The sequence below is a fragment of the Alosa pseudoharengus genome, unplaced genomic scaffold (assembly GCF_046254945.1).
Source record: "Alosa pseudoharengus isolate Yale_2024_CS ecotype anadromous, Long Island Sound unplaced genomic scaffold, YU_APseudo_1.1 YU_APseudo_1.1_scf_16, whole genome shotgun sequence".
Classification (NCBI taxonomy): Eukaryota; Metazoa; Chordata; class Actinopteri; order Clupeiformes; family Clupeidae; genus Alosa; species Alosa pseudoharengus.
Window position 1 is genome coordinate 21,996,572 of NW_027468630.1, and position 25,672 is coordinate 22,022,243.

General features: G+C 40.6%; 1 protein-coding gene across 1 annotated transcript; it reads left to right on the forward strand.

Annotated features, from left to right (window-relative positions):
• The first annotated feature begins 9,857 nt into the window (after positions 1-9,857).
• LOC143125736 (semaphorin-7A-like) lies at positions 9,858-22,425 on the forward strand. Its single transcript, XM_076287464.1, has 13 exons — positions 9,858-10,446; positions 10,702-10,731; positions 11,144-11,236; positions 11,763-11,829; positions 12,121-12,228; positions 12,509-12,645; positions 12,836-13,014; positions 13,389-13,491; positions 14,750-14,948; positions 16,463-16,578; positions 17,935-18,086; positions 19,189-19,235; positions 19,728-22,425. Exons 1-13 carry the CDS (start codon positions 10,309-10,311, stop codon positions 20,093-20,095), a joined length of 1,737 nt encoding a protein of 578 aa, XP_076143579.1. The 5' UTR covers positions 9,858-10,308; the 3' UTR covers positions 20,096-22,425.
• The last annotated feature ends 3,247 nt before the right edge of the window (positions 22,426-25,672 follow it).

Here is a 25,672-nt window from a genome sequence, read left to right on the forward strand (position 1 = left end):
TTCATACTTAAATACTGCACTTTTATTTGTACTTACATCTCTGCTCATTATGAAGCCCATAATCAGTTAGTGGGTGTTGGTGAATTGGGGTATGGCTAAAAACATTTAGGCCAGTACCATTTAAAGTAACCATATGTAAGATTGTGGCCAAAACCGGTATTGCAATCACTTTCAAATTACTGTAGAGCGGTGTATCCCCTCCCCCTCCCCCCTGACTCAAGGTTGCCAACCCAGGATGCCGAAACACTATGGACTTTGTGATTAGCAGTTAGGGGGAGGGTGGCGCATCAGGCCAAAACACGACATGACATGACAAAACACAACATCAACATCAGTTGAGGGCTGCAACTTCACTTTTTAAATGACAATATCCTGACTACTGTTGTCAGTGATATAAGTATCTGAAATGAACATGATTTCTTAATCGTTACCTGTCTCCTGCTCTGTTTCTCTCGCTTCTCTTCTTCGATCGCTTTAATTAGTCCTTTTGGACAGTGCCGCTGTTTTAGCCAGTTTTCCATGTTTGCGTAGCCTTCTACATAGCCTACTTCCACGAAACTAACATGCCAGATATTAGGCTATTCTGGCTGCCCGCAGGAGATCATGCATTGTGGGTAGCTTATTTTTTAACAAAAACATAGCCTGCTATAGAGTTTACAAATGATTTCCTTTAATTTCACGTTTCCATATCATTATAACCCGATTAGAAATTATTTATTATTTATGAACTAATTCGATTATTAATTACAGTTTTTTCTGATTACTAAAGCACATTTTTTGTAACTATGGCTTTTTTTGCAAAACTCTACACACAAATGGCAAAACCTCTCACCCAATCAGCAAAACATTTTAGTTCTCTTGCAAAAGCTAACACACCTTGCTTAACTCTTCACACCTTCGTAAAAATTGTGTTTTCGTATCTAACAGTAAACACAAGCCATCACAATAGTAAGCACACAATGAGCCAACAACACACTGATGGTATTAATAAAAAACACATCTGGCTTTTGCTTTCTCTGTACACAAGGTAGACTATGTCAGTTTGAGGTCATACTTTTGTCATAGTTCTGTAAACATACAGGGATCCCAACTTCAAGTATTACAGTAGTGTTTATTTACACACATCAAAACAAACACAAGTGTGTTTTTCCAAGTCAAAACACAAAATAACATTTCACTGAGACAAAACAAATCAGTCTACATCGGGTCGTCTCTCTCAAAATTCTGTCTACATCACATGCAATGTCCTAGTCCGGCACCGGGAAAAATATATTCTGGAATGACGTATCCAGGCCTGACATGACAATATCCCCACATGTACAGTAGACTGTTTTTTTGTCTGTAAAAGGGCTATTTCTTTCTCTTCTCACTCTTCCTGTTCCCTCCATTGTACCCATTGTACTGTACATTACCTGTGGCTTATTTATAGTGCTTAGGCTGATTGCAAAGTGAACTAATTATCTAAAACAGTTTTCACATGAGAAAGTGTGCCAGAGAGTTGGCAAAATAGTGTAAGTGCAGTGAATTGTGCCTACAGTTGTGCAAAGTGTGTGTTAAAAAATTGCAAACTGAGTGCAAAGCAGTGTTTGTGGTTTTAGTTTTGCGAACTCAGTGAGTAGTTTTGCTATAAGTATTAATCGCTTTAGAAATTGTGCTATAAGAATCACAATTGTGTTTAAGCATTCAGAAAAAACTGTAAACACATTTTTTGTAACTATGGCTTTTTTGCAAAACTCTACACACAAATAGGAAAACCTTTCACCTAATCAGCAAAACATCGTAGTTCTCTTGCAAAAGCCAACACACCATGCTTAACTCTTCACACCTTCGTAAAAATGGTGTTTTCGTATCAAACAGTAAATACAAGCCATCACAATAATAAGCACACAATGTGCCAACTACACACTGATGGTCTGAATAAAAAACACATCTGGCTTTTGCTTTCTCTGTGCACAAGGTATGTCAGTTTGAGGTCATACTTTTGTCATAGTTCTGTAAACATACAGGGATCCAAACTTTACTGTAAGTATTGGTGTGTATTTACACACATCAAAACAAACACACGTCTGTTTTTCCAAGTCAAAACACAAAATAGCAATTTCACTGAGACAAAACAAATCAGTCTACATCGGGTCGTCTCTCTCAAAATTCCGTCTACATCACATGCAATGTCCTAGTCCAAGGCACCGGGAAAAATATATTCTGGAATGACGTATCCTGGCCTGACATGACAATATCCCCACATGTAGACTGTTTTTTTTTGGCTGTAAAAGGGCTATTTCTTTCTCTTCTCACTCTTCCTGTTCCCTCCATTGTACCCATTGTACATTACCTGTGGCTTATTTATAGTGCTTACTGTAGGCTGATTGCAAAATAAACTAATTATCTAAAAGTTTTCACATGAGAAAGTGTGCCAGAGAGTTGGCAAAATAGTGTAAGTGCAGTGAATTGTGCCTACAGTTGTGAAGTGTGTGTTACAAAATTGCAAACTGAGTGCAAAGCAGTGTTTGTGCTTTTAGTTTTGCGAACTCAGTGAGTGGTTTTGCTATAAGTATTAATAGTTTTAGAAATTGTGCTATAAGAATCACAGTTGTGATTAAGCATTCAGAAAAAACTGTAAAAATAAGAGTGGGGTGGGACATGTTAAACATGTTTTTGGTCTGAATCCTGTATCCTATAATCTTTCAGAAAATATATGTTTATGAGGTCTTATTTGTTTCACCTATGGTGCTGGGCTAAATGTTGTCAGGCATACCCCCAATTTTCCAGCCAATTTATTATTATGGGCTACATAATAATGAGAAGGTGGGACATACCTCATATCATATCACATCCCGAGGGTGTAAGCTTTCGGGAAATATATGATTTCTATGGTAGAATCAATTTCCCCTTCATTATTTAGAGACTAAAATGTATTGGTTGTAAACACTTTTGCCTAAATCCAACAAATCACATTATTTTTAATGGGAAATCTACAGGAGAGTATTTTCTAATTGGAGAGTAATTTCTTGATAAGCTTGCTTGGCCCTCGAACCAAAATGGTTCTATAGACCCCTATCCATTTAGAAATTAAACTGAAACTTCTGCATCAATTTTAAATGACTGAGTGCCTAGGCACCCCACCAAAGGAAAGCGGTTCCATTGTCCATGACAAAATCGGATTATTATTTACCACTAACTTCCTTCAGTTGGCCAACTGTTTGAACATACCAGACTCTGAATCAAAAATGAAAGATCATAGCCATCCTCATGTGACTTGAGGAAGAGTGCAGAAACTAGCACACTGACATGAGATCAGCAGAATCCCTTGTGGTCCAGTCTTGTGATCAAGTTTCAAGTTTTTTCTTGTTGCATATACTTTGCAATATAGTGAAATTCTTGTGCCACAGTTGCAGTAGTGCACAGTAACCCCATGGTAATGCGATGCGAGTGATCATAATAACATATAAAACGTGATATAGTCCTTGATAAATAACCAGGCTATGAACTCATAAACAACAGCATTTTGTCACCGTTTGTCATTCACCGTGCTGTGAATACAGCATAAAGAGTTTGAGATTCGAGAACCTGCATGTTGTGCTCATCCTGTCAGAAAATAGCAATTTGATCAGTGATCATGCATCATATCAGCGCAAGCTTGGTTTGAAACTGGTTTCTGGGGATGGGGTTTACACGATCCTTCACTGGGCTAGTGCCTGCTGTGTTAATATGACCGTGCTGATGCAGCTCCCTCAAATCTATATGTTCTCGTGCATATTAGGCTAGCTTTTGCCAATGAAAATGAATGCAACATAAAAAATAAAAATAAAAACAGTAGGCTACTGCTCCTAACTGAAGAAACGTTTACGTTACTGTAAGGAAATTATCATCATTGTATAACCAATTGTGTAAGCAGAAATAAGAGTATGTCACAATGAAGTCGCTACAGTATGTCTTGCTTCCTATTTTCTGTGTGCATCTGTAGGCCTACAATAAAAGACAGCTTTTGGGCTGCAGAGTCAGAGACTGATGGTGTGAGGAATTCTTCCTTACATTAGCAGGCTCATACTATGTGTTGTGGTTCTTGTTGGTTTTAAATTCCCTGACAGTTACCAACAATGTTAACAACAAACTCAGCTTCACTGCTGCAAACAAAGTTGGCTATATGCTTCGCCATATAACGAACCAGCTAGCCTTGTGATAACAAAATCTTTACCTTTTGTTTAGTCCACTGAAAGTTATCCAAATATCAAACGATTAAATACACAGTTATGGAGGAATTGTTTTGGGGAAGCAGTTGCACTATATCCCACTTTTGCTGCCTTTAAGCCACTTAAATCCATAGCCTAGATGAGCATTGCGCATACGTTACAACTTGACGTGATGGTGAAGCTAAATGCCCAAGAAACGTCACGTCATAAAAGTTGTAGGCCTACTAAACGCAAAAACTTAATGACAGCTTGTGGTGGTAGTGCTGCCTAATTGCAATGGGATAGGCAAGGGTTATCTTATATTCAGCTATTATGTGTGGCACATTTATTGGGCTTTTAGCCTCTTTTAATTTATTTGATGAGAAACTGATAGACTGAGCAGCAGAAAAGTCATAATCGATACATAAATCGTTTATTATGACCGCCGCTAGCGAAGCTAGCGAAGCGGTCATATAGGGATTGTCAAAGTTTTTTTTTTTTTTTTTTCCCCTCATCTACTTCCTGAATTTTTGGTCAACGATACCCGGGACACTGAACCACCGGGGCACATGAAATTTGGTGGGTATGTAGCCCCACTAGACTTTTACGGAAAAATTTCGTTTCGTCCCCGGGGGCCACTCCCCCCGTGCTGGGCCCCCCGAACCGCAAAAAAAGCAGTTTTTCCTAAATAACTACCTGTGTATGTGTATGATTGACCTGGCATTCTCTGGGGGTATGCCAAGTTTCGTAGAATTTCATCCATGGGGGGTCCTAAAAAAATTAGGTTATGTGTACATTTAGTGACTGCACACTCATTGGCCTGTAGATGGCGGTGCACACATATACACATGCACACACACACAGGCACCCACATACTATCGGTATTAGAACGGCCGATACATAATTACAAATTCAGTAGGATTAAAAGAAAGCCAAAATAAATATTCATCATCATCATCATGGCTGCATTTCCAGTATTGGCGATAAGTAGTCGTTTGTCCACTAGATGGCGCATCGTTGCAGTGAGACGTAATTTTGTTGGAAGTTGGAAAGTGGGTTGGAAAAACAATGGACGCTTCCTACAAGGACTGTTTACCGCAGAGAACGTCTAATAAGGATAGGACAATGTTCACATGAAATGTAATTCCCATTTCTTCTTGAAGCCGAAATAAATCTGAGGATGTTTATCGGACATGCTTGGTTTTTACTGCAGGTACGTTAATCTTATAACATCAATAAGGACCTAGGTAATGTTACCGTTAGCGTTGGTTGAGTGATGGAGGCCAATTTAATTTATTGCATTTGTAGAAAACTACAAATACGGTTATACCAAGCAAATTGATAGCAGCACTGTAATTGTATCTTTCGACTGTCATTTGTTGCACGTGCTGCAAAAATCATTCTGTGCAATGGAAGATTTACCAACGTTACACCGGTCTGATACAGTTTTGCCTATACATGCGTGAGACTGAGACGCCTGTTTATTTTGTTTTAAGTGCGTGCAGGGTGTGAGAGGGGAATCGATGTGCTTTGATTCCAGCTTGGTAGTTGTAGTCTGTGAAATTAAAAAGCACGTGTGTGTGAAGTATCCAAACAATGACACCTTAATTTCATTATGGCTGCTTTAGCAACACACCTTAAGCTACTGTGTAGTGAGTCCCATTTAGAAGTGGCTACTTCATTCGCGCTTTCCTTGACTCATGGAGGTGCGTGAATTTTATTACACCTTTTCGCCACGATATGGCAGTTTAAGTCCGCTTGATACTGTAAGGCGTAAGCCATTGGTTTCCAACGGAGATTTTATTTGTGTCGCCAGCATAGCCTATTGACAATTTATGTTGTAAATAGGCCTACCTTATAAGCCTACCTGTAGCTTAGGGAAGCTAACAGCTTTCTATTAGGATCTAGTTTGTTAGTTACAGTTTTGTCATAATTCCCTGATGCATTTTTGCATTTAGAATAGCGTGGAAGAGCGTGGATGCAATGGATGAACTGTGATGAACTGCCCTACTTGTGATTGTTTAGAGATTTTAAAGGTTTCATAACAATGCTACATCTTCTTTGGCTATTCTACAATCTATTCACCTTTTCAGCACCAGTAGGCTACTTTCTGTGCAGCCGCACACACACACTCAGGCATGCCAAACAAGCATACACAAAAGTTTCAAGAGTGGGGGATGGAGTAGAAGATGGAGACAAATTGAAGTGTGATTTATTTTCGCGGCATGGATGTACAGGACTGAGCGGCGGTCATATTTTTTATTTTACATCTAGTTAAAGGAACCGTATGTAAGAAATGTATTTCAATTCATCATAAAATAGCCCTGATATGTCACTAGACAGAAATCATGTTCATTTCAAATACTTATATCACTGACAACAGTAGTCCAGCCAGGATATTGTCATTTAAAAAGTGAAGTTGCAGCCCTCAACTGATGTTGATGTTGTGTTTTGTCATGTCATGTCGTGTTTTGGCCTGATGCGCCACCCTCCCCCTAACTGCTAATCACAAAGTCCATAGTGTTTCGGCATCCTGGGTTGGCAACCTTGAGTCAGGGGGGAGGGGGAGGGGATACACCGCTCTACAGTAATTTGAAAGTGATTGCAATACCGGTTTTGGCCACAATCTTACATATGGTTACTTTACAGTTTTTTCTGAATGCTTAAACACATTTTTTGTAACTATGGCTTTTTTTGCAAAACTCTACACACAAATGGCAAAACCACTCACTGAGTTCGCAAAACTAAAAGCACAAACACTGCTTTGCACTCAGTTTGCAATTTTGTAACACACACTTTGCACAACTGTAGGCACAATGGCTATTATTTACACTATTTTGCCAACTCTCTGGCACACTTTCTCATGTGAAAACTGTTTTAGATAATTAGTTCACTTTGCAATCAGCCTAAGCACTATAAATAAGCCACAGGTAATGTACAATGGGTACAATGGAGTGAGCAGGAAGAGTGAGAAGGGAAAGAAATACGTGGATACGTCATTCCAGAATATATTTTTCCAGAATATATTTTTCCCGGTGCCTTGGACTAGGACATTGCATGTGATGTAGACAGAATTTTGAGAGAGACGACCCGATGTAGACTGATTTGTTTTGTCTCAGTGAAATGCTATTTTGTGTTTTGACTTGGAAAAACACACTTGTGTTTGTTTTGATGTGTGTAAATAAACACTGTAATACTGGAAGTTTGGATCCCTGTATGTTTACAGAACTATGACAAAAGTATGACCTCAAACTGACATAGTCTACCTTGTGCACAGAGAAAGCAAAAGCCAGATGTGTTTTTTATTCATACCATCAGTGTGTTGTTGGCACATTGTGTGCTTACTATTGTGATGGCTTGTGTTTACTGTTAGATATGAAAACACCATTTTTACGAAGGTGTGAAGAGTTAAGCAAGGTGTGTTAGCTTTTGCAAGAGAACTACAATGTTTTGCTGATTGGGTGAGAGGTTTTGGCATTTGTGTGTAGAGTTTTGCAAAAAAAGCCATAGTGACAAAAAATGTGCTTAAGCAATCAGAAAAAACTGTAATTGTTAACTTCGGGGAACTATTTGAGGCTTCCATTAGCTGCCAAAATAGAACAATGGAGTTGTCGCAACTCTACCTTTATATGGCTCTGAGTCAAACTATCCGAACATGCACACATTATACATACATACATACACACACACACACACAAGCACTATACTTGCATGCAAAGTATAAACTAGATGTACCGCAGAGCGGTACAAAATATGACCGCCGCCCAGTCCAGCACATTTTTTCCACAAAAATAAATCACGCTAAAAGGCCTATATGATTCTAACTGTCTCACTAAATTGCATTATCCACACTCAATTCTCACTGATATCTGCTAGACAACAAGTACCAAAACATGATTAGTTCATAGATTTCACATGTAAAATTCATTTTATACAACCCCACCTCCATCTTGCCTGTTCATAATTCTGAGAAATTCTTGAATTGTGTGCATGTGTGCATGTACATGTTTATGTTATGTGTGTGTGTGTGTGTGTGTGTGCTTGTGTCTGTGCCTGCGTATGTGCCTGTGCATGCAAGCGTACATATGTCTACTGTGTGAGTATGTGTCATACGTATGATTACTGTGAATGTATGTGTGTGTGTGTGTATCTGTTTGTGCACATGTGTGCACATGAAATTGGTTAACATGACCCCTGGAGGCAAACATACGGAAAAAAATGGTCATCCTAGTCCCTACAGTTCTCAAGATATTCACAGAGAACTGTGTCTGCCCTACCCTCCTTTCGGGGGGTCCAGTCCAGCGGGGGGGCTACAGATAAAAACGAAAAACGAAGGTTCCATGCTATCCATGTGGGGTTACATGCCAACCAAGCAGTGTTGCCACAGTTACCTTGAAAAAGTAATCTGATTACTGATTACTGATTACTCCTTTAAAAAGTAACTTAGTTACTTTACTGATTACTTGATTTTAAAAGTAACTAAGTTAGATTACAAGTTACTTTATTAGTTACTTTCAGCAGCTGCCGACAACACCCCCAACGCCTCAACATAAAAATGATAACGGTTTTGTCAATACTCAATATACTGGAAGTGCATTTTAACAGCAATGTATAGCAGACATCCCAACCTAACCTACTTAGATACTGAAATTCAGATATTTGTTCAATAATGTCTAAGTACACCAAATAAGGAAGGCCTATTGATAGAAACTGTTATAGTAAAATATGTAGATTTTTTTTCATGTAGCCTTGGCAACTAGCCATCTTGTAGCCTATAGGCCTGAATAATATGCAAATGAAATTACACTTGTTAAACTCACCTCAACAAGTCCTTTGCAATCATTTAACCCGCCGTGAGCAATGCTAAAGTTGCTGTTACAAACAGTGCAGTGTGCAAGATGATCATTATGTTTTAATCTTTTGAGACAATTGGGTACTTTTGTGTAGTCTGATGTGAAATGGGTCTTAAATCTTTTTGAGGGGCACTGACGCTGCCATGACGCTTCTGTTCCTAGATACACTGACTGAACTGATTAATTATGTTTGGGAGAAAAGAGATATAAGCACTTACACTGAAAACGGATTGGTTGATTTAGCAAAACAGACCAGGATGCTCTCTGTCTTGGATGCGCTTCAGACACAAACGCACCACTCCTCTCTCTCTCCCTCTCCGTTGTGTGCGCATTAAGCTATGCACACGCGATTTGAAGCAAAGATTCTAGAATCTTTGATTTGAAGTCCGGTCTGGCTTGCGTGCTCTTGTTCGCTCTAGGTTCCGGGAGATTTTATGTAATTTGCGGGCGTCAGGAAGCCGCTATCAATATGTGGGAGACTCACAAAACTTCGGGAGACTTGGGATGTCTAGCTAGACAGCACTTTGTCGCCAGCACAGAATGTACAATGTACCTTAATGATGTCATGTTTAACTGACACAAACTCAAAGTAATGACTGATGAAATGTGCATCCCTCCATTGTTTACGTTTGTGTCGCTGCACGTGAATTGTCCTCATGCTGAAAACGTGAGCATAGCCTCTACATGACATTAATACCCAAGACAAGAAGAAAGCAAAGAATATATCTTTTTATTAAGGAACATGACAAAAATAGTAACGCACAGTAACTTAGATAAGTAACTTTAATCTGATTACTGGTTTGTAAATAGTAGCGCGTTAGATTACTCGTTACTGAAAAAAGTGGTAAAAATAGACTAACGCGTTACTAAGTAACGCGTTACTGGCATCACTGCTTAGAAGTCATGTACTGCTCAAGATCCCTTCCTTGTTAACATCACCTTTGTATTTGGTCTAGGGGGCTCAAGGTGTAGGCTTTTTAAAGTACCTTGAGATTGGAGGACCCTACCTTTAACTGTTAATGGTACATAAATTAAACTAAATTAAAGCGTTGAAGTGTTGCCGTGGAGACTGGAGAGCCTAATGGACTTTTATTGCCTGCATGTTATGGATTGATGTGGAGTGCAACTGTTTTACGTAGTTGAGTTACCCGAGTCTTTCAAACTCGGCTTAAAATTGACCTTGTCTATGAGATATGTTTTTACAGCGAGGCTTCACATACAGATGGTTCCACACTTTATAAATCTCGTAGCTTGTGGTGTGTTGATATGTGCCTGTCCTTTCAGGTATGGCGTTTAAACGGGGGCAGCTGGAGAAACCACTCTCCAGGATGAAGCTGATTCTGGGAACTCAAGGGGATATTTATGCTGGCGGTGATCAACATTTATCTCGCCTCGTTTTTCCGGAGAATCAAAGGAACGCAGTGGTGAGGGCACTTGTTGTATTTATACACAGTAACCTAACCTTCATGAGATCATGTCTAGAGCACTGTGAAACCTGTGAGACACTAGTTCCATTGTGTGATAGTGTGAGATTTGCCAACTTGTTAAAGGACAAAGCACTGTACAGAAGCACTGTACTTCTTTTTGTACATTCCAAAATTATGATTTGATTTGCTTATGAGTGATTTGATTATGAGTGATTTGATTATGCAGACTCTGCTCATGTGTGTTCTGTTTAGGTGAAGAAAATTCCAATTGAGTGTGACAAGGTTAGTATTGTGAAGTATTGCACCAGAAGTCACAAACGCGCGCGCACACGCGCACACACACACGCACACACACGCACACACACACACACACACACACACACACACACACACACACACACACACACACACACACACACACATACACATTGAAAACACTGGAGGGTCGTAACAAAGGATAATGTGAGGACAGGGTTCCTGCATGTGGCATACAGAGCCAAAGGAGCAGTCCGCTCAACACCCATGGAGGACACATACTGATAAAAATGTATTGCAAAATATTAAATGTGCCAAATACATACATTTCACTTCATTTGAAATTACCTCAATGTTTAACTGATTGCAAACACTTTTGACTGTACAATAACTTAACTGATGATGTCTGAATATTGATCCATCTCGTGTCACCATTCAGCGCTGTCCTATCACGGTGATGCAGCCAGGGAGAGATGCATACCCTCTGTTTGTGTGCACAGAGAAAGATGAGGGAGCTCACTGCTGCTACAAGGTACAGGGTAACAATTACATGGTTCATTATGGCGTGGCAAATTTGGAAAAACTGCACAGGGTAGAAGTTGGATGATCATAGATAACATCAACTATTATTTCTTTGTAAAACAATATTTGGTTGACAATTAGTGATGAATACTTCAAATAACAGGGAGACGGAAATGTTATCTGCCTTGTACCATTGCACTGTTAGTCTCGTACTCAGACTTGTGAAACTTGCAACATCAGCTGGAAGAGTGTGAATTAGGACAGGTCAACTTGTGACAGAGTCCGGTATTTTAGTTTACCCACATACATAAATATAGGTTTGTTGAGCACTGTGACTGTATCACAAGTAAATCCATTATTTTCTTTCTGGTTTTAATTCAGTTACTTGATTTTAAATATTTGTAACAGCATCAAATTCACCAGCACTGTGAAGAGAATCCTGAGGGGAGTGCCCAGCCTATAACCTCTAAGTTACAGTAATGGACTTTAGCTCATTGGTAACTCCATGCACATGAACTTGAGTATTTGTTTTATAGGATGTCAATGGCTTAACACACAATTGTACAGACGTCTATGGAGGTGGAGAACCAGCACTTCTTACTGGTAGGTTGAAGCTGCTGACTTAGGGTTTGTTGTTCCAGGAAATAAAGTAGGCTAATGCTCTGTTGGTGTCAAGTCTAACCCCACTGACAAACAGATAAATTACTCTGCAGAGGGAACATTGTGGTGCAACCCTCTGAACTTTGTAATCCCTACTTTACTTATGTCAGTACATGACGATAGGGTTTTTGCATGTGTGAGAGGGAGAGAGAGAGAGCGAGAGAGAGAGAGAGATAGAGAGTGTGCGTGTGCGTGTATTGAACAGTAATCAATACAGATGTGTTCATTCCTTAGGGGATTTTCTCTACACCACACTGTCTGGTGTAAAGGATAAAGATGGCATCTACAGAAAGCGTTTACCTACTGACAATGACAATATGACGCCTCCCTCAAGCCGTTCAGGTGAGCAGCTCGGGTAAAATTCAACAAAAGCATAAAGTTAGCATAAATGTCAGTGTTGTACTGGTATTCCTGAAAACAGTATGTCATTTTGGTTGTGGCCTATCAGTGATGCTGTTAGATCGATTGAAACTAAATTAAATGCAAATTCTGCCTTGTAGATCAATAATAGGCCTATGTGAAGATCATAAAAAGAAAAAGTGAACAACTGTATCATTGTACCAGCACTGAGTAAGGCAAAGAGACATAATAACTAAATTAACTATACATTTCTGTCCCACAGATCAAAGGTATGTGAAGATTATAGAAAGAAGAAATAAAAAGGATGACTTGCAAGATAAGCTGTATGCATTCTACACAGAGAAGAATCAGGACCAGAAATCTGACATTTTCACCCCACGTGTCTCCCAGATCTGCAAGGTAAGAACAACTTGCCTTACCTACTGTATGACTACTCAGGCCATTAAAGTAGTGAACAGAATCAAGTGAAAGTGACGTGAGTACAATATCCCAGAAAGTGCATCTGTCCCATGGAGAGGGAATGCCCTTCATTTGAGAAACACAAACAAAGCTTCCCAGAACGGGATTCATCTGAGCTGTTTTTCTACAGGCTGATCTCGGAGGTTCAAAGGACACCCTGCAGTTCCAGTGGACGTCCCAGCTGAGCAGCCAGCTGTCCTGCGGAGACCCCAGCAGGAAGCTGTACTACACCGAGCTGCTGGACGTGGCCGTGCTGCCGTCTGAGGACGGAGGAGACGACCGGGTCTACGGGCTCTTCAAAAACGGCTGGTACGCTACGCAGGGGCCATTTGAGTTCACCAGACATGCTAAAAGTAGCAGAGAGAAGAGAAACTCACAGGAGGAGTAAAATAGGCAGCAGAAGTTTGCCCTCAGGTTTACAAGGTTCATGCAAGAAGAAGATTAGTTTGCGTCTTGCTTTGAGGGAAGTGTGGACGATTTTAGCAAGTGACGCCTGACGTCTAAATTAGATATTCTTTTCACTTCCTTTTTAGAGGGCATGTTGATATGTAAAAGAAATGTGTGAAGAAGTGGTTTAACAGGTTGTAAATGGAGACTGAAAATGTGTGTGTGTGTGTGTGTGTGTGTGTGTGTGTGTGTGTGTGTGTGTGTGTGTGTGTGTGTGTGTGTGTGTGTGTATGCAGGGACATGAGAGCAGTGTGTGTGTATGCCATGAAGGACATTGATTCCACCTTCTCCAGCTCTACAACAGAACCCACAGAAACTCTGTCAAAACATCCTGGAGAGGTAGGACGACCTTTTGCACTTTTGACCATGCTGCACTCTAGGCCTTTACACAAGGGTCACTAAACATATTTAAAACTGCAGCCCTTGATTAAAGTACATGAATTCAGTACATGTTTTGTAAAATTCTGTGAATGTATCTCAATGTCGTTAACATTTTGGTTGTGCCCTCAAGAAGACCTTCATACAGAGTGCTCTGTAAATGGCAAACACACAAAGAGGCTCAGACCAACAAATATTATTCAAGTCAAGTCAAGTCATTTATTTATTTACACATTTAAAAACAACAGGGGTTGAGCCAAAGTGCTGAACAAACACAAAGAAAAGGTTAGCTAATAAGTCATAACAATAAGACCATACATCTACACAAAGGCCATACATCTACACAAACTAAGTGTGATTATTCGTAGCAAGACAGCATTAGTAGCAGTGACAAGAAAATAGATAAGATAAATACAAATAAATAAGAAAATTAAAACAAGACCAAAAACATCATACTGTATTAAAAGCAAGTGAGAAAAAATATGTCTTGAGATTGGATTTGAAGGAGGTAATTGTAGGGGAGGATTTGATATGTGGAGGGAGGGTATTTCAGAGCTTTGGAGCAGCTACAGAAAAAGCCTGGTCGTCACGGGTTTTAAGGCGTGTACGTGGGACAGCAAGCAGTAGTTGGTCTTGTGACCTGAGTGACCTGGTAGTAGAGTGTGGGGGCAGAAGTTCAGAGATGTAAGGTGGGGCTAAACCTTTAAGGGCTTTAAAAACAAAAAGTAAAATTTTAAACTCAAGCCTGAATTTGACCGGAAGCCAGAGTAGCTGAGCTAAAATTGGTGTTATGTGATCACTCTTTTTGGTGTTGGTGAGGAGCCTAGCAGCAGCGTTTTGTACCAGCTGGAGTTTATTTAGATTTGATTGTGACATGCCAATGTACAGAGAATTGCAGTAATCTAGGCGGGAGGAGATGAAGGCATGGACAACGGTTTCAAGATCAGTTGCGGACAGAATGGGTTTCAGCTTGGCTATGGTTCTTAATTGGTAGAAACTGCCTTTGACTACACTGCTGACTTGTTTGTTAAAATTCAAGGCTCTTCACACACAGTATCCAAGCCTGTCAACAAAGTAGCTTCAGGATCATGACAGGGAGGGGTACATTTGATTGGCTGTTAATCTCACATATCAACATTCTTTAGCCAGGATCTAGGACTGTTCCTTTAACAAACATTGTCGAAGATCACCATCTCATCTACGCCTTCTCTCTGCCCAGTGTGTCCAGGACAGTAAGAGACTACCTTCTAACTTGCTCAAGTACATGAAGAGGAATCCAGAGATGTCGGATTGGGTGAGGCCCATAGGAAACAGCAACCCCCTGTTGGTCAGTCGCCGCCACTACAGCCACATCCAGGTGGACCGTGTTGGAGGGACAGTGGGACAGGAGGGACACAACGTCCTACTGCTGTCCATGGGTAGGAGACTAAAACACCTGCATAAAACACTACAGTACTTAGATAGCCGTAGAGCTGTACCAAACTAGTCACAACAGCTGTTATTGTAGTGCACGTATATCTTTGCATGTTAAGGTCAATGTGTACAGAAGCAAGAAGCCTATTTTATGTATGAGTCAACAGTGTTGGTGGTTTGAGGAACTAAGGCGAGCTGTCAGGCAAGCTGTGCTTCTCTTACTCATGCATTTGTGGGTAGGTTAAAGGCACATCAGGCAACGTTTTCGTGTTAATTACTCATCTTCATAAGTTGGTATATGGTTAAATGGCTCATTACAGGGCGAATGAAGACTCTCTCGCCTGTAGGAAGAATATCCCGCTTGCAAGTTCAGTGTATCGTACCCGGCGACCGAAGCAGGATCAGTTTACATGCTGCATCAACAGCACAGAGGCAGGCTAACGAAACGCTAGCAATTGTTGCAAACGTGTGTATAATGGCAGAGCCGGCGAAGAAGCAGCGAAAACCCTTGACAGAAGATGCAAAGAAAAGGAAAAGAGCTTCAGACTGAGTGAGGGGGAGTTTCGTAGAGAAAAAGCATCAGGCTTGCCTGGTGTCCCTTTAAGGAAAAAGTGGGAGTATTGTGCAAAAACATGGAGGTGAGAGGTGTTAAGAGCGATTGATAAGGTATTCCGGCATATGTATGTATGAAAACAGCATACTTCCACCTTCCACCCAGCACACTTCCACCTTTTAAAAGCAGACACAATCCAGATTGAGGTTATGTGCATCAATAGGAGAAACTTTCAGAAACAACAGAACCAGGATTTGAACCATGTCAAAGGGAACTTTTACTTTTGTGTATCTTAATGTGGTACTTTCACTTCATGTCATCCACTTTCCTATACTTGTTAGACCAGGTGTTCTCAATTTTTTGGTTCCGAGGACCCATTGTGGCATTGAAAACTTTCCAAAGACCCCCTCATACAGTAGTCGTAACTAGCATGCCATTTGTATTCTCTGAAGTTGTGGCCAAATTCACTATCCCGTTTAACTGTAATCTGTCACTAGTGGTGACCAGTGAGTCCACAAGTCACAATGAAACAGAAGCTACATATATGATTGTGACAGTCATGACTATTGTGTTATTGATATCAGCTGTTTGTGGTTTGTTCTCACTGCATATGACTTTAAAGCTCAGTGACATGTTTTCTGTTTGAAGCAGTATCTGTATGAAGGGTTTTCTTTCTAGTGTGATGTAATGCCTGAATCCTGAAAGAATTTCCATGTTGGCTGCCATGTTCTGTAATCTCAGTTTTGAAAACAACTTCATGCAAACCCACATGTTATTCTGTAATGAGTCATGAAACATTTCCAGTCTTCAGGACGTTTTAAACACTTTATTTTGCTTGTTGACAGTGTAACACCAAACCACCATATCACACAAGTTGATCACAACAATATAACTGTGGTCTTCTCATGTGATGTCTCTCATGTTACTTGCTGTTTTTGTTTGTGTTTTTGCCGATGTTCACCAAAGAGAGCGGTGTGGTTCACAAAGTCCTGGAGAACTCCACCTCACCTTTCATCATCGCGGAGTATCATCCATTTGAATCCGGAACACAGATCCTCAGCATGTTACTGGACAGTTCTGAGGTGAGTCCTCCACAGTCTATCCCAGCATGCAAAGCACTAGTGGTTACTTACAATTGATGTTCTTTTAGAGTTTATGACCCTGACAGTAAATAGGAAACTCTGAAACAGGAACCCGTATTTCATAATTCCCTGGTTTCCACATGTCTAATGCAAGGGTATCACACAGCACACTTGTGTACACACATGCTTGGGAAACTCTAGTTTCACGTCAATGTCATCATCTGGGAGTGGATTTCCACAACAATAAAAATAATCATGTCACTCAAAACAATTGACCTATAATAGGCCACAAATATGACTACAAACTGCTACTCTGCTGTAGCATGCTGTAGTCAGCTGAGAGAGCCCAGTCTTAGGAGAGCGAGACTGAGGGTGGGGGAGGAGTGAGCAAGAGGAGAGGATACTGTAATCTGGTCTTTCTAGATAAAGACCTTTAACCGAAACATAACCCAAAACTCCAAACTTGTGGTCAATAAAACTCCAGAGGAATAACCGATAGGGCATTCAACTTCTTGAATGGGAAATATTCTATTTTTAAATTAATCACTGCGAAAACTATACAGCAAACCTCTTTGCTGACAGTGAGGGCATGCTAAGCCCCATTTAAAGCTGTAATAATCCTGTTAACACGGAAGAACACATTTACCATTTACCACGTTCCTAAAGACACCGATTGTAAATAAAGATTAAAAGGCTCTCCTTAATGATGTTTATGCACAGTAAGGTATATGGAAAAAAGCATTTTGTTGCTCGGGATAAAAATGTGACGCACCATGGTTATTGTTTTGGTGGCTGTACTAAGCCAATGTTTTTGCCAATGTGTTTTACAGTATAAGTGCCCTTTTAAAAAAAACAGTGCTGTTCAACTTGACTGTCTGACTGTTTCTCTATTTTGAATGCCAGCACACTGGTCATTCCTCATGTGGCCCACCACCCGCTCATGTGAAAAGGATTAGTGTTAGTCCAAGGCTCCATCGTCTTAGCCCACACTTTTTTATACTTTGGAGAGGACAGGAACAATTGCTTGGTCCACCAGTAATTAATACATGACTAATACCTCAAATGTGTTGAAGTAATCAAACTAATTATATTCATTGTGTGTGACAAAAAGCTGATAGAAAGCATCCTGTTGTGTATGTCATGTGTTTGCCACTTCTATTTCTAGCCTTTTCTCTTATCTGTTTATCGAGTGTCAGTGTTAAAACACCCCTCTCTTTATCTCACCCTGGCTATGTCTATCATTCCCTCTCTCTCGCTTCCAGTTAAATGCTATACAAACCCCTACACATAAATGTGCACTTCCACTTCCATCTCAGAAGATAAGAGTGTTCACCCCATTTGTTGGGCGTTTTGCAGAAGAAACTCTACGTGAGCTCCAGTGATGAGGTGGTTCAGATTGACCTGAGGAACTGCAGTGTGTACGGGAACCAGTGTGCTGACTGTGTCTTAGCAAGAGATCCCTACTGTGGCTGGGAAAGCGGCCATAAGACATGTGCACCTTATTCAGAGTAAGAGTTCTCTCTCTCTCTCTCTCTCTCTCTCTCTCTCTCTCTCTCACAGTTGCTACATTTAGTTGTCCTGTCTTATTACTCAGAAATGTGTGGTTGTCCTTACATAGAACTGAACCATATCACACATTGTCACATTGTGGGCTTGTTGGCAGTGGTGGCACAAAAAGAGTTGTGCTGCTTCCGTAGTGATTAGAATTATTTTGCAGAAGTAATGCATTCATGCTACAGAAAGAGATGTGTGTCTTTATACGTTACCTTGATGTGTGAGTCTTTATACGTTGCCTTGTTGTGCACATGGGAAATGAGACAAAGAGAAGTGGTTGTTACCAAAGTCCTTTCAGGCCAGTCGTGTCACTCAGCGGCCATCTTGGTAACGCCTCCAGGCAGTTATAGACCTCTGAATTCGGCTACAAAAAGAACCTAAAGCTGCCATCTAAGGAGATCTGGGTACCATCTTTGCCCATATAAGGAGATACGGATCTCCATATATGGGCAATGATGGCAGCTTTGAGTCGTTTTTGTAGGCAAATTTCAGAGGTCCATTGCAGCATGGATGTTACCATAGTGATGGTAAGACAAAATGTCCATCATTCCGATTCCGACAACGTGATTGGTTAATTACTCCGTCATTCATTTTCCCGTTAGTGATTTGCCTTTTCCTCTATAATATAATAATAATATTACAGATCTTTATCACAATAATGTGAAAATGAGAGACCCATTGTATAATGGTCATGACTCATTTGTAACTTCTAGAACTGTTTAATTCCTCCTGTAAGCAAGGAATTAACACCTACGTTTCTGGAAACTGAAAAGGAGAAGTATGATATAAGAGGATATTCAGTAATCTACCTTATCTTTAGGCCTACATTACTTTTTGTCAGAATACGGCCCCATCCCCCTACACACACACCCACACACAACCACAACCATTGACACACAAACACCCACAAAGATACAGCACACATCCTCTCAGTGTTCAGGAAGTTCAACCGTGTGATTCTATTTAATTCATCACCATTAAGCTCTACCAACACCACAAGCAAACAGTGACATTTTGTTTCTCATAATTTGGAATTCTACTCTTTTATCTCCACAGTGGTCTGACTCAGGATGTTCTCAACGGAAATTACCATGACTGCACCCGTAAGTCCTTCCATGCCCCCCTCTTGTCTCAGGTCCTCTCCCTTATTACCCCCCTCCTACACACACACACACACACACACACACACACACACACACACACACACAAACACACACACACACACAAACACACACACACACAAACACACAGGTGGGACTGTGTTAACCAGAATTTAGGTGTCTGGTTCCTGTTTGTGTTCAGTCATCCACGCAGGCTGCTTGGCAGGCACATGATCTTTTTTGAATGTGTAAGGAGTCACCAGCTTTTTTAAGCACCTGATTTACATGTTCTTCATTTCAATATATTTCTGTTAGCATAAAGAAACATGGTGACAATATGAAACAGATGAGAAAGGCGACGGTGAAAGACGTGGAGGATGGAAAGCATATTATAAGGAAGAGAGAGACAAGATAGTCAGAATCTAAATGAATGAGCGAGTACATGTATAAATAAATGGATGAATTAATAACCAGATATGTCCTCTGCCCTTGTAGCGTATCGCAGCGCTCCCTTTGGATCAGGTGTAGATAAGCCTGTCCCTGGTCCTCCTTCCAAGGATGTGCCTGAGTCGTCCAGACACTACCTGTCCTGCCCCATTCACTCCCACCATGCCACGTACCGCTGGCTGAAGGATGGAGAGGAGAGGCAGTCACTCGAGGACGAGAAGCAGGAGCAGTTAGTGCTGCTGATAGAGGGCATGGGGTCTGCAGATGAGGGCGGGTACAAGTGTGTGGCACAGGAGGGAGACTACCAGAGGACAGTGGCCTACTACCAGCTGAAGATGACCAGTGGGGCAGCAGGACTGAAGAGCTCTCCACTGGCGTTAGCCTTGCTGGCGCTCCTGCTTACTCTGACATGTTAGAGGCCTGTTGCACCTGCTCAGTGTTGTGTTCTGTCCTGAGTGCTTCTCTATTGCCTTATCCGTGTGTTGAGATCAGGTTGTTCTTCACAGCTGTTCAGCATGTATCTCTTGAGGAGCTTATTTATTTATTTATTTATTAGAGAGAGAGAGAGAGAGAGAGAGAGAGAATAAGTCTTGATAACCCGCTGATATTGTTGTGGCTTGGGTGTGTCACAGAAGAGGCCCACAAAGTATAGTGACCCTTTGTTAGGCCATCCTATTTGAATGCTGTATTTAAGGTCATCTGCTATCTCCTACACTATGCTTATCATCTGTTCCAAGGAAAGCATGACTACAGTGTGGTAGGCTGGCCTCCGTGTTGGAGCACAGAGGAATCCATTGCAATGATGTGTAACCCAACACTGATTAAGGGCCTTATTCGTATGAACTCACACCCTTGTTTGCTATGACTGTTGGTATAGGAGAGCTGTTTGGACATGAGGCAACAAGATGGCCAATGGTAATCCTGGTCTGGGTTTACTCAATCTAGTTGTTGACCACAGGTGAACATTCTTGTCCTCTCACAGCCATTGACTGAATGTTTGTCTACACAAAATATAAACATTTCTCACATAGCATATTTCAAAGCCCAATAATGCAATATAATAACATAGTATTTCACATTGAAAAGTTTTCTCATGAAAATATTTCTAAATACCGGTACTTATGATGTACATAAAAATATGATGATAACATACATTAAAATAAAACAACAATGATAATATTGATATTGATAATAATAGCCTAATGATAATAATATACTATGTAATATATTAGTAATAACTTCGTATAGCCTCTACTTACTTACTTACTGCCCTTTATGCCTTCATGCATGTAGGGCAGCAACAAACGTTTTCCACACCAGCCTATCCTGGGCGAGTCGTTGAATATTGCCCCATGAGTGGTTTAGGCTCTGCATCTTCTTTGCCACAGTTCTTCTCCATGTGTTCTTAGGTCTTCCTCTCTTTCTTTTCCTCTCTGGTGTCCAATGTAGAGCTATTCTTGTAATATCAGTAGGATCTTTTCTCAAAACATGTCCTATCCATCTCCACCTTCTTTGGTGGAGATGGTCGCAGAGATGGTCGCGATGCATTCTTGTTGACAAATCTGATACAGTTCTTCATTTGAGATTGTGTTTGGCCAAAAAAACTTTTGGTGTGGAAGGTTGACAGACTGATGAGGTCTCTTTTTACCTTTCTCCAGCATTCAGAACCATACAAAAGGGTGGATAAAACACAGCTCTGATATAATTTGAGTTTGGTCTTTGTAGAGTATTGTTGTGAGAGCCATGTATTATTCAGTATGTAAAAAGCGTTTCTTGCCTTATTGAGACGATTCTTAATGTCTTTGTCTGTACCCCCCTCATTGTTAATAGTGCAAATATGTGAATTCTTTAGTTTGGGGATACTCTTCTCCATTAACTTCAATTGGTGAGGGGTTAGGAATGTTTAGAGTTAATACTTCTGTCTTCTTATGGTTGATCTCTAAGCCAATCTTCTGACCAAAGTCACTAAGGCGGGATGTTTTCTCCTGCGTGTGTTGATGAGTATGTGAGAGAAGAGCCAGATCATCTGCATAGTCTAAATCTTCAAGTGATGAGAAAAGTGTGAATCGAATGCCTGTATAGCCTCTAGGGAGCATTTTATTTGCACAACTACACAAACGTGAGTTTGTATCGGGATAGAATAAACAGAAGTAGTGTAATGTGTTCATAATCGTATCATAAAACGAGATCAAACAGCAAGGGAGTGGGGCAATGAGGATGTGGATTGCTAAAGCTGCATTCCTATTGAATGGGTGGTGTGAGGCGTGACCTGCATGACTGTCAGGTGTTGAGAGAGAAAACAGTCCAGGGAATATTAGGCTCTAGTGGAAGGAAAGTTCGCACCAGAAAAACAAGGACTGTTTTCATCGTAAACACAGACATGAGGGTCTGTTAAGTTGTTAGGAATAAAAAATGGCCATGGTGGTGGAGGAGATGATGGTGGAAGAGATGGCGACAGCTGTATGAATGGCAGGGGTTGACGCACTGGAGGGGCACAATATTTCACAGCACAATTATACAGATGTTCCGTTCTATTTTTATTTTAATGTACAGCAGATGTGATATTTTTTATAAAAGAAAAGACTGAGGTTGTTCTAATTTTGTTGTGTTTATCTTAGATAATAGTATATTTTGTAATTTGTAATCTCCCTTACATAATGTGAAGCTCTTTTTTCAAACTCTGGTTTTTCTGTTACTAAAAACTTCATCTATTTTTGTACTAAATAAACCATAATATGAACCACAATGGTGTGTCTGTCACTTCTTTGCTACTTTGAAACAAGTTATAGAACTGTTTCCAATCCTGAGCCCTTTGAGGTCAGTTGTTAACAATTGTTTTGCTCAAGGCACAATTATAACCATTTATAATCATTATTTTCTGAGGTATTGAAGCTCTTTTTGTGCTAATATCAAATGTCTTTGAATTAAAGCCTATGCTATGATAATATAATAGGCTTTGTCATAGAGGGCAAGTAAGGCTTCTTGAACAGGATGTAGCCATTCCAGACAGTTACAGTCAAGTCTTCTAGTTAACCTGTATTCCCATGGCTCGACTCATGGATTTGATTGGTTATTGACCAGTTTTTAACTTTCTTTAAGGAAGATAAAAACTAAAAATAGCATGGTATTTCAGGTTTCAGCACAAAAAAACTAAAAGCTGTAGAACTGAAAACTAGATACAAAAGTAGTACAGTACTTTTTCTTCTTTGTGTATTTGTATTCCATGACCTTCATTCACCCTCAGGTAAAATATTCTGATATGCTCAGGATGTATCTAATAACTGATGGGGGTGAGGGTGCTGTGCAGCAGAGGGTGCAGCATTACACATATGTCTGGTATGCGAGATTCAAAAATCCCCCTCTCTGCATTCTAGTGTGAACATGGTGAGCAACGCTTCACGATTTCTCGACCTCCTGTTGTAGACCACTAGAATGTGGTCAAATGGCAGCAATTGCAGAGCTGCAGAGGCAAAGAGAGTAACAGCAGCACACTTCCTGTCATAATCTGTCATATCACACTCACTAGATCACCCTAACCTGTTCCATCTCCCCCCACCCCCACAAGATGAGTGGAGGTGAAATGTGAGAGAGAGAGAGAATGAGTGTGTGTGTGTGTGTGTGTAGCAAGTGGAAAATAGTTAGCCTAACTAAACTTCAGGACCACACATTCGACCTTACTCAATTAATTAAGTATGCACGAAAATACAGACGAGACACACGGTGTCAGATATAAAGTAAAAGTTTTATCATGACATAGATTTCTAAAGCCCTGAGAACCTTATTCTTATATTACTAATGAGAACAAAACTGGATGTGTTAAAATCACCTTTGGGGAAAGTGCTCCTCTTCTTAAATACAATCAGCACAAACCAAATTAACAAGCATTCACATGGGTTTTGTCCATAATTTTTCTGTTATGAATTCAAAGAGAAAAAAAACTATATCAGTAATACCATAATTATTATCATGTCAATAATATTAATAACAATAGTACAAAAATATGCACACACCCCATAGATCATTTTGTATAATGGAGCATTGTACAACTTTAAGCCAAAAAAGAAAAAAAAAAACAATATAAATTGATAAATGAGGTATTCAATAACCACTTGCATATGTATGCATCTAAAATACACAGATCAGGTTAGTTTTGAACAGTAAAAAACAGCTCAAAGCTTCATTGGACAAGGTTCTGCACAATTCACAGTTACCTGAGTCACACGACCTCATCCATTACAGAAAACAAAACAAGCAACAACAAACGGCAAAAAATAAAAAAAATAAAAACAGCTTTTACCCAGTTGCTACAGCCTACATGTCATTGTCCTGTCAGTGTGTTCATTTGGGTGTGTGTGCGCGTGTGCGCATACCAACATAGGTGTACATGTTGATTGTTTACCATATACAATTGTTTTGTGAACATAAGTCTACACTCTCAAACATGTACACAGGTCATCTTCAGCACCAGGTGTATCTCATAACCATAATCATAGTCCAAATGTGAAGGGTTAACAGAACAAATACCATTCAAACACCTATTTTGATCACCTGTTTCCATCTACCTCCAAACAGCCCCAAGCACAGACTGCAAAGCTATGAGCTATGATGACCCCAGTCCCCAGCTAGTCACAGGCTATGAGCTATAAAGTCCAGCTAGTCCACAGGCTATGATGTCCCCAGCTAGTCACAGGCTATAAGCTATGATGTCCCCAGCTAGTCACAGGCTATAAGCTATGATGTCCCCAGCTAGTCCACAGGCTATGATGTCCCCAGCTAGTCACAGGCTATAAGCTATGATGTCCCCAGCTAGTCCACAGGCTATGAGCTATAAAGTCCAGCTAGTCCATAGGCTATGATGTCCCCAGCTAGTCACAGGCTATAAGCTATGATGTTCCCAGCTAGTCCGCAGGCTATGAGCTATGAAGTCCAGCTAGTCCACAGGCTATAAGCTATGATGTCCCCAGCTAGTCCACAGGCTATGAGCTATGATGTCCCCAGCTAGTCCACAGGCTATGAGCTATGAAGTCCAGCTAGTCCACAGGCTGTGAGCTATGATGTCCAAAGCTAGTCCACAGGCTATGAGCTATGAAGTCCAGCTAGTCCACAGGCTGTGAGCTATGATGTCCAAAGCTAGTCCACAGGCTATGAGCTATGAAGTCCAGCTAGTCCACAAGCTATGAGCTATGAAGTCAAGCTAGTCCGCAGGCTTAGGTAATACCCCTCTTGGGCTCAGTGTGGGGATGCCTGTGCAGTCCATTGCTAGTGATGACTAATGATGAATATTAAACTAAGCACTCATTAGACTGAGACTAAGAGTAAGAGCAGACCCAATGTATCAAACATCATGGGTCTCTACGCAGAGGGCTCATTTAGAACAGTTAACACATAATAAATAGTCTATGCCTGGTAGAGTCTGGTAGAAGGTAAGACCTGGTTGCATGTCGGAGGGACTTGGTATGTAGTCTCTTCACATTCAGATGGTATTCTGAAACGTTTGATTAAAACATTTAGTTTAGGAACAAACGCGCGCACACACACACACACACATTCTGATTGGAGGAGAGTCTAAAAGCCAGATTCTGTTAAGGCAGCAACTACATCCACAAAGTCCTTTCCTCTCTACTGCTGATTGAGTGTGCGTGAGTATCACTGAAAGTCTTAAATTTGTGTAGCAAAAAGGCCTAATGCTCCTCACCCATACAGGCACACAATACAGTTCAATGGGCAAAAGAGGCAGACGCTGATGCCATCAAATACATGGATTTACAATAGATTTAGTTTATATTTAATATTCAGTTAATACTTAACCTGAGAACCAACATTGTGCATGTATGTCCGGAATTGGAAGAGGGTCGGGGGGTGGAGTTGTACATTTTTTACATGAAAGGAAGAACCTGATACGGGGGCAGCATTAGAATCTTGGCATCATAGACACACACACACACACACACACACACACACACACACACACACACACACACACACACACACAC

Coding starts and splice junctions, on each gene's coding strand:
- LOC143125736 (XM_076287464.1), top strand. CDS start 10,309: ATGGCGTTTAAACGGGGGCAGCTGGAGAAACCACTCTCCAGGATGAAG. Junction 11,830..12,120: donor AGAACCAGCACTTCTTACTG/GTAGGTTGAAGC, acceptor TTCATTCCTTAG/GGGATTTTCTCTACACCACA. Junction 18,087..19,188: donor ACATGTGCACCTTATTCAGA/GTAAGAGTTCTC, acceptor TTATCTCCACAG/TGGTCTGACTCAGGATGTTC.